This window comes from Ascaphus truei, unplaced genomic scaffold, assembly GCF_040206685.1.
Source record: "Ascaphus truei isolate aAscTru1 unplaced genomic scaffold, aAscTru1.hap1 HAP1_SCAFFOLD_469, whole genome shotgun sequence".
Lineage (NCBI taxonomy): Eukaryota > Metazoa > Chordata > Amphibia > Anura > Ascaphidae > Ascaphus > Ascaphus truei.
Window position 1 is genome coordinate 73,673 of NW_027456800.1, and position 13,087 is coordinate 86,759.

The 13,087-nt window shown below is 47.1% G+C and overlaps 1 protein-coding gene across 1 annotated transcript in view; it reads left to right on the forward strand.

The window, feature by feature from the left end:
• Nucleotides 1–1,610: 1,610 nt before the first annotated feature.
• The window catches only part of LOC142484923 (solute carrier family 22 member 7-like), a 185,349-nt gene continuing 173,872 nt past the window's right edge, over nucleotides 1,611–13,087 (forward strand). The window contains exon 1 of the mRNA XM_075584175.1: nucleotides 1,611–2,385. Coding sequence (XP_075440290.1) covers nucleotides 2,008–2,385 — 378 coding nt within the window. The 5' untranslated portion in view covers nucleotides 1,611–2,007. The remainder of the gene's footprint in view (nucleotides 2,386–13,087) is intronic.

Consider the following 13,087-nt stretch of genomic DNA (forward strand, 5'->3'; position numbering starts at 1 on the left):
GCCCAGTCTCATACACTGGAACCCCCTGCCAGATTAGCACCACTTGGCCCTCCCAGTCTGCCCAGTCTCATACACTGGAACCCCCTGCCAGATTAGCACCACTTGGCCGCCCAGTCTGCCCAGTCTCATACACTGGAACCCCCTGCCAGATTAGCACCACTTGGCCCTCCCAGTCTGCCCAGTCTCATACACTGGAACCCCCTGCCAGATTAGCACCACTTGGCCCTCCCAGTCTGCCCAGTCTCATACACTGGAACCCCCTGCCAGATTAGCACCACTTGGCCGCCCAGTCTGCCCAGTCTCATACACTGGAACCCCCTGCCAGATTAGCACCACTTGGCCCTCCCAGTCTGCCCAGTCTCATACACTGGAACCCCCTGCCAGATTAGCACCACTTGGCCGCCCAGTCTGCCCAGTCTCATACACTGGAACCCCCTGCCAGATTAGCACCACTTGGCCGCCCAGTCTGCCCAGTCTCATACACTGGAACCCCCTGCCAGATTAGCACCACTTGGCCGCCCAGTCTGCCCAGTCTCATACGCTGGAACCCCCTGCCAGATTAGCACCACTTGGCCGCCCAGTCTGCCCAGTCTCATACACTGGAACCCCCTGCCAGATTAGCACCACTTGGCCGCCCAGTCTGCCCAGTCTCATACACTGGAACCCCCTGCCAGATTAGCACCACTTGGCCCTCCCAGTCTGCCCAGTCTCATACACTGGAACCCCCTGCCAGATTAGCACCACTTGGCCCTCCCAGTCTGCCCAGTCTCATACACTGGAACCCCCTGCCAGATTAGCACCACTTGGCCCTCCCAGTCTGCCCAGTCTCATACACTGGAACCCCCTGCCAGATTAGCACCACTTGGCCGCCCAGTCTGCCCAGTCTCATACACTGGAACCCCCTGCCAGATTAGCACCACTTGGCCCTCCCAGTCTGCCCAGTCTCATACACTGGAACCCCCTGCCAGATTAGCACCACTTGGCCGCCCAGTCTGCCCAGTCTCATACGCTGGAACCCCCTGCCAGATTAGCACCACTTGGCCGCCCAGTCTGCCCAGTCTCATACGCTGGAACCCCCTGCCAGATTAGCACCACTTGGCCGCCCAGTCTGCCCAGTCTCATACGCTGGAACCTCCGCTTTCTTCACTATTGTGGATCCACCATTTTTCTGCCAGATTTAGCAAGGTCCCGTCTGTGAATAGTGCGCTTGCGTTCGGGAGATATCAGTCGCTGAAAATTTGCCTCCCAATGAAATAAAACGTCTGCTGCCAACGTTACACTTTGCAGCCACGGCCACGGTAACCGCATATGCCGGTAAAATAATAAACTAGATAAAACTTGGCAAAAAGATAAATGCTTAAAAAAAATAATTAATAGCGAGAATGATATCCTAATATATGTATTTATTATACTATAAAGTGGCAGCGTACGGTGATGTTAGGAGCACACACTGCGCTGGCAGAACCGTCCTCGGGTACAGAGGAGAGAGTTCTAATTGGCCCCGGGTAGCAATGGCAGCCAGCGTGGTTCTGCCACGTTTTACAGCCGGAAGACTTTAATAAAAAGACTCTCACCCCCGTGTTTCTTCTATAGAGTTTTATCCAAACTGCTGCAAAACAACAAACTCTCACAATATCATTAAAACAGAGGAAGAGGCAAGGGTTTGTACTCCATGTCCTAAATCCAGTCTGTGACCATGGCATGGATCCATCTCCGGCACGGAAAACAGAAAAGAACATGGTCCCAAAGTCCACGGTATGTAACGGGGGAAATAAGTAACCTGGAATGTGCTCACACAGCTGTAAGAATCAGGGCAATGTGAGGCTGCGGGGTATCGCCTCCTACTCTGCTGTCTGGCTGTCATCTTGGGACACCGGCAGATAAAGGTCCAGGATCCATTCATTCATTCACCCAACTGGCCACCCATCCATCCACCTATCCATCCACCTATCCATCGACACAGCCTCCAGTCACCCTGCTCTCCCTCTTCTGGGGTGTGCTGTAACTATGAGGTTTGATGATCTGCTCCTGGAAGCCGGTGGGTTTGGAAGGTTTCAGGTCCTCACTTTGTTGCTTCTGTGCATCCCTCGCCTTATCCTCCCCCTCCACTTCCTCCTGCACAACTTTATCTCGGCCGTACCCCCCCACCACTGTGCCATTCCCACCCAGGGGCTTCCTGAGAACCTGAGCCAGGAGGAACAGCTCCTTGTCTACATCCCCCGGGAGGCAGATGGGACCTTCAGCTCCTGTAAGATGTATTCCAAGCCCCAGCTGCACCTGCTGCTCAACAGCTCCCAGGGAGCAGCCAACGGGTCCAGGGTGCAGAGCTGTGAGCAGGGCTGGGACTACGATAACTCCACATTCACCTCGACCACCGTCACCCAGGTAGGACCACATTCACCCCCTCCACCGTCACACAGGTAGGACCACATTCACCTCCTCCACCATCACACAGGTAGGACCACATTCAGCTCCTCCACTGTCACACAGGTAGGACGCCATTCACCTCCACCACCATCACACAGGTAGGACCACATTCATCTCCCCCACTGTCACACAGGTAGGACCCCATTCACCTCCTCCACCATCACACAGGTAGGACCACATTCAGCTCCTCCACTGTCACACAGGTAGGACGCCATTCACCTCCACCACCATCACACAGGTAGGACCACATTCATCTCCCCCACTGTCACACAGGTAGGACCCCATTCACCTCCTCCACCATCACACAGGTAGGACCACATTCAGCTCCTCCACCATCACACATATAGGACCATATTCACCTCCTCCACTGTCACACAGGTAGGACCACATTCACCTCCCCCACTGTCACACAGGTTGGACCACATTCACCCCCTCCACCATCACACAGGTAGGACAACACACATCTCCACCCCTTCACAAAGGTAGGGCCACATTCACCTCCACCTCTTCACACAGGTAGGGCCACATTCACCTCCACCCCTTTACACAGGTAGGGCCACATTAACATCCCCCAGCATCACACAGGTGGGTCAGATGCACCTCCTCCACCGTCACACAGGTAAGACCACATTCACCCCCTCCACCGTCACACAGGTAGGACCACATTCACCCCCTCCACCGTCACACAGGTAGGACAAAACTCACCTCCACCATCACACAGGTAGGACCACATTCACCCCCTCCACCGTCACACAGGTAGGATCACATTCACCCCCTCCACCGTCACACAGGTAGGACAAAACTCACCTCCACCATCACACAGGTAGGACCACATTCCCCCCCTCCACCACCATCACACAGGTAGGACCGCATTCACCCCCTCCACCGTCACACAGGTAGGATCACATTCACCCCCTCCACCTCACACAGGTAGGTCAAAACTCACCTCCACCATCACACAGGTAGGACCACATTCCCCCCCTCCACCGTCACACAGGTAGGACCCCATTCACCTCCACCACTGTCACACAGGTAGGACAACACACACCTCCACCCCATCACACAGGTAGGACCACATTCACCTCTACCCCATCACACAGGTAGGGCCACATTCACCTCTACCCCATCACACAGGTAGGGCCACATTCACCTCCACCCCTTCACACAGGTAGGGCCACATTCACCTCCCCCACTGTCACACAGGTAGGACCACATTCACCTCCCCCACTGTCACACAGGTAGGACCACATTCACCTCCCCCACTGTCACACAGGTAGGACCACATTCACCTCCCCCACTGTCACACAGGTAGGACCACATTCACCTCCCCCACTGTCACACAGGTAGGACCACATTCACCTCCCCCACTGTCACACAGGTAGGACCACATCCACCTCCCCCACTGTCACACAGGTAGGACCACATTCACCTCCCCCACTGTCACACAGGTAGGACCACATTCACCTCCCCCACTGTCACACAGGTAGAATAGTGCGGTCAGGTTATACTCTGTCACTGTATAGTACTGATACTTCAGTGTATAGTGCGTTAGGTTATACTCTGCCAGCGTATAGTGTGATCAGGTTATATACTCTGTGTCAGTGTATAGTGTGATCAGGTTATATACTCTGTGACAGTGTATAGTGTGATCAGGTTATATACTCTGTGACAGTGTATGACGCGGTCAGGTTATATAGTCTGTGACAGTGTATGGTGCGGTCAGGTTATATACTCTGTGACAGTGTATGATACAGTCAGGTTATATACTCTGTGTCAGTGTATGATGCAGTCAGGTTATATACTCTGTGTCAGTGTATGGTGCGGTCAGGTTATATACTCTGTGTCAGTGTATAGTGTGATCAGGTTATATACTCTGTGTCAGTGTATAGTGCAGTCAGGTTATATACTCTGTGTCAGTGTATAGTGAGGTCAGGTTATATACTCTGTGACAGTGTATGGCGCAGTCAGGTTATATACTCTGTGACAGTGTATGACGCGGTCAGGTTATATACTCTGTGACAGTGTATGCTGCGGTCAGGTTATATACTCTGTGTCAGTGTATGGTGCGGTCAGGTTATATACTCTGTGACAGTGTATGGCGCAGTCAGGTTATATACTCTGTGTCAGTGTATGACGCAGTCAGGTTATATACTCTGTGTCAGTGTATGGTGCAGTCAGGTTATATACTCTGTGTCAGTGTATGATGCAGTCAGGTTATATACTCTGTGTCAGCGTATAGTGTGATCAGGTTATATACTCTGCCAGCGTATAGTGTGATCAGGTTATATACTCTGTGTCAGTGTATAGTGTGATCAGGTTATATACTCTGTGACAGTGTATGATGCAGTCAGGTTATATACTCTGTGTCAGTGTATGGTGCGGTCAGGTTATATACTCTGTGTCAGTGTATGACGCGGTCAGGTTATATACTCTGTGTCAGTGTATGACGCGGTCAGGTTATATACTCTGTGACAGTGTACGATGCGGTCAGGTTATATACTCTGTGACAGTGTATGGTGCGGTCAGGTTATATACTCTGTGACAGTGTATGGTGCGGTCAGGTTATATACTCTGTGTCAGTGTATAGTGAGGTCAGGTTATATACTCTGTGTCAGTGTATAGTGAGGTCAGGTTATATACTCTGTGTCAGTGTATAGTGAGGTCAGGTTATATACTCTGTGTCAGTGTATAGTGAGGTCAGGTTATATACTCTGTGTCAGTGTATAGTGAGGTCAGGTTATATACTCTGTGTCAGTGTATAGTGAGGTCAGGTTATATACTCTGTGACAGTGTATGGTGCGGTCAGGTTATATACTCTGTGACAGTGTATAGTGAGGTCAGGTTATATACTCTGTGTCAGTGTATAGTGAGGTCAGGTTATATACTCTGTGACAGTGTATTGTGCGGTCAGGTTATATACTCTGTGACAGTGTATAGTGCGGTCAGGTTATATACTCTGTGTCAGTGTATAGTGAGGTCAGGTTATATACTCTGTGACAGTGTATGGTGCGGTCAGGTTATATACTCTGTGTCAGTGTATAGTGAGGTCAGGTTATATACTCTGTGTCAGTGTATAGTGAGGTCAGGTTATATACTCTGTGTCAGTGTATAGTGAGGTCAGGTTATATACTCTGTGTCAGTGTATAGTGAGGTCAGGTTATATACTCTGTGTCAGTGTATAGTGAGGTCAGGTTATATACTCTGTGTCAGTGTATAGTGAGGTCAGGTTATATACTCTGTGTCAGTGTATGGTGCGGTCAGGTTATATACTCTGTGTCAGTGTATAGTGAGGTCAGGTTATATACTCTGTGACAGTGTATGGTGCGGTCAGGTTATATACTCTGTGTCAGTGTATGGTGTGGTCAGGTTATATACTCTGTGTCAGTGTATAGTGAGGTCAGGTTATATACTCTGTGTCAGTGTATGGTGCGGTCAGGTTATATACTCTGTGTCAGTGTATGGTGAGGTCAGGTTATATACTCTGTGTCAGTGTATAGTGAGGTCAGGTTATATACTCTGTGTCAGTGTATGGTGCGGTCAGGTTATATACTCTGTGTCAGTGTACGATGCAGTCAGGTTATATACTCTGTGACAGTGTACGGTGCGGTCAGGTTATATACTCTGTGACAGTGTATGGTGCGGTCAGGTTATATACTCTGTGTCAGTGTATAGTGAGGTCAGTGTATGGTGCGGTCAGGTTATATACTCTGTGTCAGTGTACGATGCAGTCAGGTTATATACTCTGTGACAGTGTACGGTGCGGTCAGGTTATATACTCTGTGACAGTGTATGGTGCGGTCAGGTTATATACTCTGTGACAGTGTATAGTGAGGTCAGGTTATATACTCTGTGTCAGTGTATGATGCAGTCAGGTTATATACTCTGTGACAGTGTATGGTGCGGTCAGGTTATATACTCTGTGACAGTGTATAGTGCGGTCAGGTTATATACTCTGTGTCAGTGTATAGTGAGGTCAGGTTATATACTCTGTGACAGTGTATGGTGCGGTCAGGTTATATACTCTGTGTCAGTGTATAGTGAGGTCAGGTTATATACTCTGTGTCAGTGTATAGTGAGGTCAGGTTATATACTCTGTGTCAGTGTATAGTGAGGTCAGGTTATATACTCTGTGTCAGTGTATAGTGAGGTCAGGTTATATACTCTGTGTCAGTGTATAGTGAGGTCAGGTTATATACTCTGTGTCAGTGTATAGTGAGGTCAGGTTATATACTCTGTGTCAGTGTATGGTGCGGTCAGGTTATATACTCTGTGTCAGTGTATAGTGAGGTCAGGTTATATACTCTGTGACAGTGTATGGTGCGGTCAGGTTATATACTCTGTGTCAGTGTATGGTGTGGTCAGGTTATATACTCTGTGTCAGTGTATAGTGAGGTCAGGTTATATACTCTGTGTCAGTGTATGGTGCGGTCAGGTTATATACTCTGTGTCAGTGTATGGTGAGGTCAGGTTATATACTCTGTGTCAGTGTATAGTGAGGTCAGGTTATATACTCTGTGTCAGTGTATGGTGCGGTCAGGTTATATACTCTGTGTCAGTGTACGATGCAGTCAGGTTATATACTCTGTGACAGTGTACGGTGCGGTCAGGTTATATACTCTGTGACAGTGTATGGTGCGGTCAGGTTATATACTCTGTGTCAGTGTATAGTGAGGTCAGTGTATGGTGCGGTCAGGTTATATACTCTGTGTCAGTGTACGATGCAGTCAGGTTATATACTCTGTGACAGTGTACGGTGCGGTCAGGTTATATACTCTGTGACAGTGTATGGTGCGGTCAGGTTATATACTCTGTGACAGTGTATAGTGAGGTCAGGTTATATACTCTGTGTCAGTGTATGATGCAGTCAGGTTATATACTCTGTGACAGTGTATGGTGCGGTCAGGTTATATACTCTGTGACATTGTATAGTGCGGTCAGGTTATATACTCTGTGTCAGTGTATAGTGAGGTCAGGTTATATACTCTGTGACAGTGTATGGTGCGGTCAGGTTATATACTCTGTGTCAGTGTATAGTGAGGTCAGGTTATATACTCTGTGTCAGTGTATAGTGAGGTCAGGTTATATACTCTGTGTCAGTGTATAGTGAGGTCAGGTTATATACTCTGTGTCAGTGTATAGTGAGGTCAGGTTATATACTCTGTGTCAGTGTATAGTGAGGTCAGGTTATATACTCTGTGTCAGTGTATAGTGAGGTCAGGTTATATACTCTGTGTCAGTGTATGGTGCGGTCAGGTTATATACTCTGTGTCAGTGTATAGTGAGGTCAGGTTATATACTCTGTGACAGTGTATGGTGCGGTCAGGTTATATACTCTGTGTCAGTGTATGGTGTGGTCAGGTTATATACTCTGTGTCAGTGTATAGTGAGGTCAGGTTATATACTCTGTGTCAGTGTATGGTGCGGTCAGGTTATATACTCTGTGTCAGTGTATGGTGAGGTCAGGTTATATACTCTGTGTCAGTGTATAGTGAGGTCAGGTTATATACTCTGTGTCAGTGTATGGTGCGGTCAGGTTATATACTCTGTGTCAGTGTACGATGCAGTCAGGTTATATACTCTGTGACAGTGTACGGTGCGGTCAGGTTATATACTCTGTGACAGTGTATGGTGCGGTCAGGTTATATACTCTGTGTCAGTGTATAGTGAGGTCAGTGTATGGTGCGGTCAGGTTATATACTCTGTGTCAGTGTACGATGCAGTCAGGTTATATACTCTGTGACAGTGTACGGTGCGGTCAGGTTATATACTCTGTGACAGTGTATGGTGCGGTCAGGTTATATACTCTGTGACAGTGTATAGTGAGGTCAGGTTATATACTCTGTGTCAGTGTATGATGCAGTCAGGTTATATACTCTGTGACAGTGTATAGTGAGGTCAGGTTATATACTCTGTGTCAGTGTATGGTGCGGTCAGGTTATATACTCTGTGTCAGTGTATGGTGCGGTCAGGTTATATACTCTGTGACAGTGTATGGTGCGGTCAGGTTATATACTCTGTGTCAGTGTATGGTGCAGTCAGGTTATATACTCTGTGACAGTGTATGGTGAGGTCAGGTTATATACTCTGTGTCAGTGTATGCTGCGGTCAGGTTATATACTCTGTGTCAGTGTACGATGCAGTCAGGTTATATACTCTGTGACAGTGTACGGTGCGGTCAGGTTATATACTCTGTGACAGTGTATGGTGCGGTCAGGTTATATACTCTGTGTCAGTGTATAGTGCAGTCAGGTTATATACTCTGTGACAGTGTATAGTGAGGTCAGGTTATATACTCTGTGTCAGTGTATGATGCAGTCAGGTTATATACTCTGTGACAGTGTATGGTGCGGTCAGGTTATATACACTCTGTGACAGTGTATTGTGCAGTCAGGTTATATACTCTGTGTCAGTGTATGATGCAGTCAGGTTATATACTCTGTGACAGTGTATACAGGCATACCCCGCTTTAAGGACACTCACTTTAAGTACACTCGCGAGTCAGTACATATCGTCCAATAGTCAAACAGCAGTTCACGCATGCGCCTGTCAGCACGTCCTGAACAGCAAAGTTGAACTCCCTACCTGCGCCGAAACTGTGCGCAAGCGGGGAGACTATAGAGCCTGTTACACATGCGTTATTTACATCAGTTTTACACATATATGACGATTGCAATACAGTACATGCATGGATAAGTGGAAATTAAGGCAGTGCTTCACTTTAAGTACATTTTCGCTTTACATACATGCTCCGGTCCCATTGCGTACGTTAATGCGGGGTATGCCTGTAGTGAGGTCAGGTTATATACTCTATGTCAGTGTATGATGCGGTCAGGTTATATACTCTGTGACAGTGTATAGTGAGGTCAGGTTATATACTCTGTGTCAGTGTATGATGCGGTCAGGTTATATACACTCTGTGACAGTGTATGGTGCAGTCAGGTTATATACTCTGTGTCAGTGTATGGTGCGGTCAGGTTATATACTCTGTGACAGTGTATGGTGCGGTCAGGTTATATACTCTGTGTCAGTGTATGGTGCAGTCAGGTTATATACTCTGTGTCAGTGTATGGTGCAGTTAGGTTATATACTCTGTGTCAGTGTATGATGCGGTAAGGTTATATACTCTGTGTCTGTGTATGACGCAGTCAGGTTATATACTCTGTGACAGTGTATGGTGCGGTCAGGTTATATACTCTGTGTCAGTGTATGACGCGGTCAGGTTATATACTCTGTGACAGTGTATGGTGAGGTTAGGTTATATACTCTGTGACAGTGTATGACGCGGTCAGGTTATATACTCTGTGACAGTGTATGGTGCGGTCAGGTTATATACTCTGTGACAGTGTATGGTGCGGTCAGGTTATATACTCTGTGACAGTGTATAGTGCGGTCAGGTTATATACTCTGTGTCAGTGTATGATGCGGTCAGGTTATATACTCTGTGTCAGTGTATAGTGCGGTCAGGTTATATACTCTGTGACAGTGCATGGTGCGGTCAGGTTATATACTCTGTGACAGTGTATGGTGCGGTCAGGTTATATACTCTGTGTCAGTGTATGGTGCGGTCAGGTTATATACTCTGTGTCAGTGTATGGTGCGGTCAGGTTATATACTCTGTGTCAGTGTATGACGCAGTCAGGTTATATACTCTGTGACAGTGTATGGTGAGGTCAGGTTATATACTGTGTTACAGTGTATGACGCAGTCAGGTTATATACTCTGTGACAGTGCATGGTGCGGTCAGGTTATATACTCTGTGACAGTGCATGGTGCGGTCAGGTTATATACTCTGTGACAGTGCATGGTGCGGTCAGGTTATATACTCTGTGACAGTGTATGGTGCGGTCAGGTTATATACTCTGTGTCAGTGTATGGTGCGGTCAGGTTATATACTCTGTGTCAGTGTATGACGCAGTCAGGTTATATACTCTGTGTCAGTGTATGGTGCGGTCAGGTTATATACTCTGTGTCAGTGTATGACGCAGTCAGGTTATATACTCTGTGACAGTGTATGGTGCAGTCAGGTTATATACTCTGTGACAGTGTATGGTGCAGTCAGGTTATATACTCTGTGACAGTGTATGGTGCAGTCAGGTTATATACTCTGTGACAGTGTATGGTGCAGTCAGGTTATATACTCTGTGACAGTGTATGACGCAGTCAGGTTATATACTCTGTGACAGTGTATGGTGCAGTCAGGTTATATACTCTGTGACAGTGTATGATGCAGTCAGGTTATATACTCTGTGACAGTGTATGGTGAGGTCAGGTTATATACTGTGTGACAGTGTATGACGCAGTCAGGTTATATACTCTGTGTCAGTGTATGGTGCGGTCAGGTTATATAGTCTGTGACAGTGTATAGCGCGGTCAGGTTATATACTCTGTGACAGTGTATGGTGCCGTTAGGTTATATACTCTGTGACAGTGTATGGTGCGGTCAGGTTATATACTCTGTGTCAGTGTATGGTGCGGTCAGGTTATATACTCTGTGACAGTGTATGGCGCGGTCAGGTTATATACTCTGTGACAGTGTACGATGCAGTCAGGTTATATACTCTGTGTCAGTGTATGATGCGGTCAGGTTATATAGTCTGTGACAGTGTATGGTGCGGTCAGGTTATATACTCTGTGTCAGTGTATGATGCAGTCAGGTTATATACTCTGTGACAGTGTATGGTGCAGTCAGGTTATATACTCTGTGTCTGTGTATGGTGCAGTCAGGTTATATACTCTGTGACAGTGTATGACGCGGTCAGGTTATATAGTCTGTGTCAGTGTATGGTGCAGTCAGGTTATATACTCTGTGACAGTGTATGGTGAGGTCAGGTTATATAGTCTGTGTCAGTGTATGGTGCAGTCAGGTTATATACTCTGTGTCAGTGTATGATGCGGTCAGGTTATATAGTCTGTGACAGTGTATGGTGTGGTCAGGTTATATACTCTGTGTCAGTGTATGATGCAGTCAGGTTATATACTCTGTGACAGTGTATGGTGCGGTCAGGTTATATACTCTGTGTCAGTGTATGGTGCAGTCAGGTTATATACTCTGTGTCAGTGTATGATGCGGTAAGGTTATATACTCTGTGTCAGTGTATGGTGCGGTCAGGTTATATACTCTGTGTCAGTGTATGGTGCAGTCAGGTTATATACTCTGTGACAGTGTATGGTGCAGTCAGGTTATATACTCTGTGTCAGTGTATGATGCGGTAAGGTTATATACTCTGTGTCTGTGTATGACGCAGTCAGGTTATATACTCTGTGACAGTGTATGGTGCGGTCAGGTTATATACTCTGTGTCAGTGTATGGTGCAGTCAGGTTATATACTCTGTGTCAGTGTATGATGCGGTAAGGTTATATACTCTGTGTCAGTGTATGGTGCGGTCAGGTTATATACTCTGTGTCAGTGTATGGTGCGGTCAGGTTATATACTCTGTGTCAGTGTATGATGCAGTCAGGTTATATACTCTGACAGTGTATGACGCGGTCAGGTTATATACTCTGTGACAGTGTATGGTGCGGTCAGGTTATACTGTATACTCTGTGTCAGTGTATGATGCGGTAAGGTTATATACTCTGTGTCTGTGTATGGTGCAGTCAGGTTATATATTCTGTGTCAGTGTATGATGCGGTCAGGTTATATACTCTGTGTCAGTGTATGGTGCAGTCAGGTTATATACTCTGTGTCAGTGTATGGTGCAGTCAGGTTATATACTCTGTGTCAGTGTATGATGCGGTAAGGTTATATACTCTGTGTCAGTGTATGGTGCGGTCAGGTTATATACTCTGTGTCAGTGTATGGTGCGGTCAGGTTATATAATCCGTGTCAGTGTATGATTCAGTCAGGTTATATACTCTGTGACAGTGTATGGTGCAGTCAGGTTATATACTCTGACAGTGTATGACGCGGTCAGGTTATATACTCTGTGACAGTGTATGGTGCGGTCAGGTTATATACTCTGTGACAGTGTATGGTGCAGTCAGGTTATATACTCTGTGTCAGTGTATGACGCGGTCAGGTTATATACTCTGTGACAGTGTATGGTGCGGTCAGGTTATATACTCTGTGACAGTTGTGGCAGGACGGCCTCGCGGCGGGGTCAGTAAGACGCTAGACACGGTGGGAAACGTTCAACTATAGTGGTTTATTAGCCACAACCAAAATGAATTACGGGTGCACTGTCCCTTTAAGAAACTACTTTCTTGAAAATTAAAGCCTGTTCCCTTTAGGGAAACTAACTCACTTCTTGAGCCCTTACTAACAGGACAGCCAGCTAATCTGGTCATGCCCAAAACATGCTACACAAAGGATAACCGATACGTAATAATAAAGTCTTATCTGTATAGCAGCTCCAGCAGCAAACAGGAACACGGTTCCGGGGAGCAGGCTGTGTCCAGCCTCGCAGCAATGTTTATCTTTATCCTGGGTTGGGGTCCCAGCTGGTCCCAGCAGCAGAGCTCCTCGCAGGACTGGGGACCAGAGCAGCAGCAGCTGCTACGGCTTCCAAGCCGGGAGAGTTCTCTCCACCTTCCTGTGGAAAAACAAGCTCACCTTGTGTGAGCAACTTCCTGCTTTTGAAAGCACTTGTTTCACTGATAGTTCAGCCCCTGTTTAATTAGGCTGCAGGTGTGATTCTTTCTGTCTGAGGAGATTAACAC